This window comes from Perkinsus marinus, assembly GCF_000006405.1.
Source record: "Perkinsus marinus ATCC 50983 genomic scaffold scf_1104296948294, whole genome shotgun sequence".
In the NCBI taxonomy this organism is placed as follows: domain Eukaryota; phylum Perkinsozoa; order Perkinsida; family Perkinsidae; genus Perkinsus; species Perkinsus marinus.
The window spans coordinates 1-1,376 of NW_003210216.1; the positions used below are offsets into that span (position 1 = coordinate 1).

The following is a 1,376-nucleotide window of genomic DNA, read 5'->3' on the forward strand; positions in this document are numbered from 1 at the left end:
AAAGAACATTCGACCAACATAGTTGATGCTAAGGAATACCTAAACTAGGCTAACAATAGTAGGGTTCACCTTCGCAGTCACTATCAGTGGGGGCAAAGCAAAGAGAACCATCATCCTTCTTGATGATACCGAAACAAACCGCCGGATTCTGCCAAGTCTTGCAATACGATCCCCACTTGGAATCGCGGCACTGAGACATATCATTGCAGACGTCCTGACAGGTGGGTGTGGGTTCGGTACAAGCCACCGGCTCCAACGTGTAGTCATCACAGGTGTCTTGTTCGGTCGGCTGGAAGCAGTAACCATCATCCTTATGGTAGAGTCCAAAGCAGACACCGTTGCCCTTGCAGTAGGAGCCATACTTGGAGTCAGCACAGGGAGAATAACCATCACAAATATCCTGACAATACTCGCCGACGGCAACGGACAGAGCAGCGATGGTGAAAGCGACCTTCATGGAGAAGACAAAAATTAGAGTCAACTAACAAAGCAAACGATTGTTGCTCAGGCTGAACGAACATCAGCATAATTGGTATTGGTGTAGTCTAAAGCATGCTCTGTGGCTTTCGTTGAAACACCTGTGTCGAACTACCTCCTTGAGACACCACATGCAAGGCGACCTCCTCAAAGAGCTTCCCAAAACAAAAATGCGACATCTCCGTCCGCCGAAACGGCTATATTATACAGCAGCGCGCGGCAGAAAATCTGCGCAAATTTTCTGTTGCGTGCGCGGTGTATCACTCGGAGAAAATTCTCTGTTGGGAAAGACGTTACTCGAGACTTGTACCATCACTTGGAACGACATCTGGTCATCGGCTGAACAGTTGATTGGCAATGAAAGCGCCACACTGAGGGTCCACAGTGTGGGAGGCGACCCAACACAGGGAACCGAGGCCCGATTCCTCTCAGGACCTTATCTTGGGTCCTGGGGTCATAGATCATGCTTGGTCACACTAACTGAGTCAACAAATATGGCCTATTTTCCTAACATGTGTCGCTCAACCAATTTGGAACAAAAACTTAAAAAAAGGAGATGACGAGACTGCTTCATGTGTGGAGCCATCTCATACAATACCAATTCGTACACTTGCTTGAGCTTACTCTCTAACGAAACCTCAACAGAACGAAATGATACACTAACAGCTAGACATGACCATCCACTGCCGGAACTAAGCAAAGCCACAGAAGCATCAATGTAATTTGGCTGCCTATTGATCTCGAATGAATCGGAATCGTAGCTGAAAATATCGCAGTCTCCTCATACATCATCACTGAATCAGTGACACTGACAAACAAGAACTGATCAGATAAACTTGGAACATCTCCTCAAAGCATGAAGAAAGTCCGGCAGAGATCAGCCATGTGCGACCTTAGAA

At 47.0% G+C, this 1,376-nt stretch overlaps 1 protein-coding gene across 1 annotated transcript; it reads right to left on the reverse strand.

The window, feature by feature from the left end:
• Nucleotides 1–69: 69 nt before the first annotated feature.
• Pmar_PMAR010339 (hypothetical protein) lies at nt 70–457 on the reverse strand (the record flags this gene model as incomplete). Its single annotated transcript, XM_002778725.1, has 1 exon — nt 70–457. A coding segment is annotated over one exon (388 nt), but the record flags the coding sequence as incomplete, so codon positions are not given.
• Nucleotides 458–1,376: the final 919 nt, after the last annotated feature.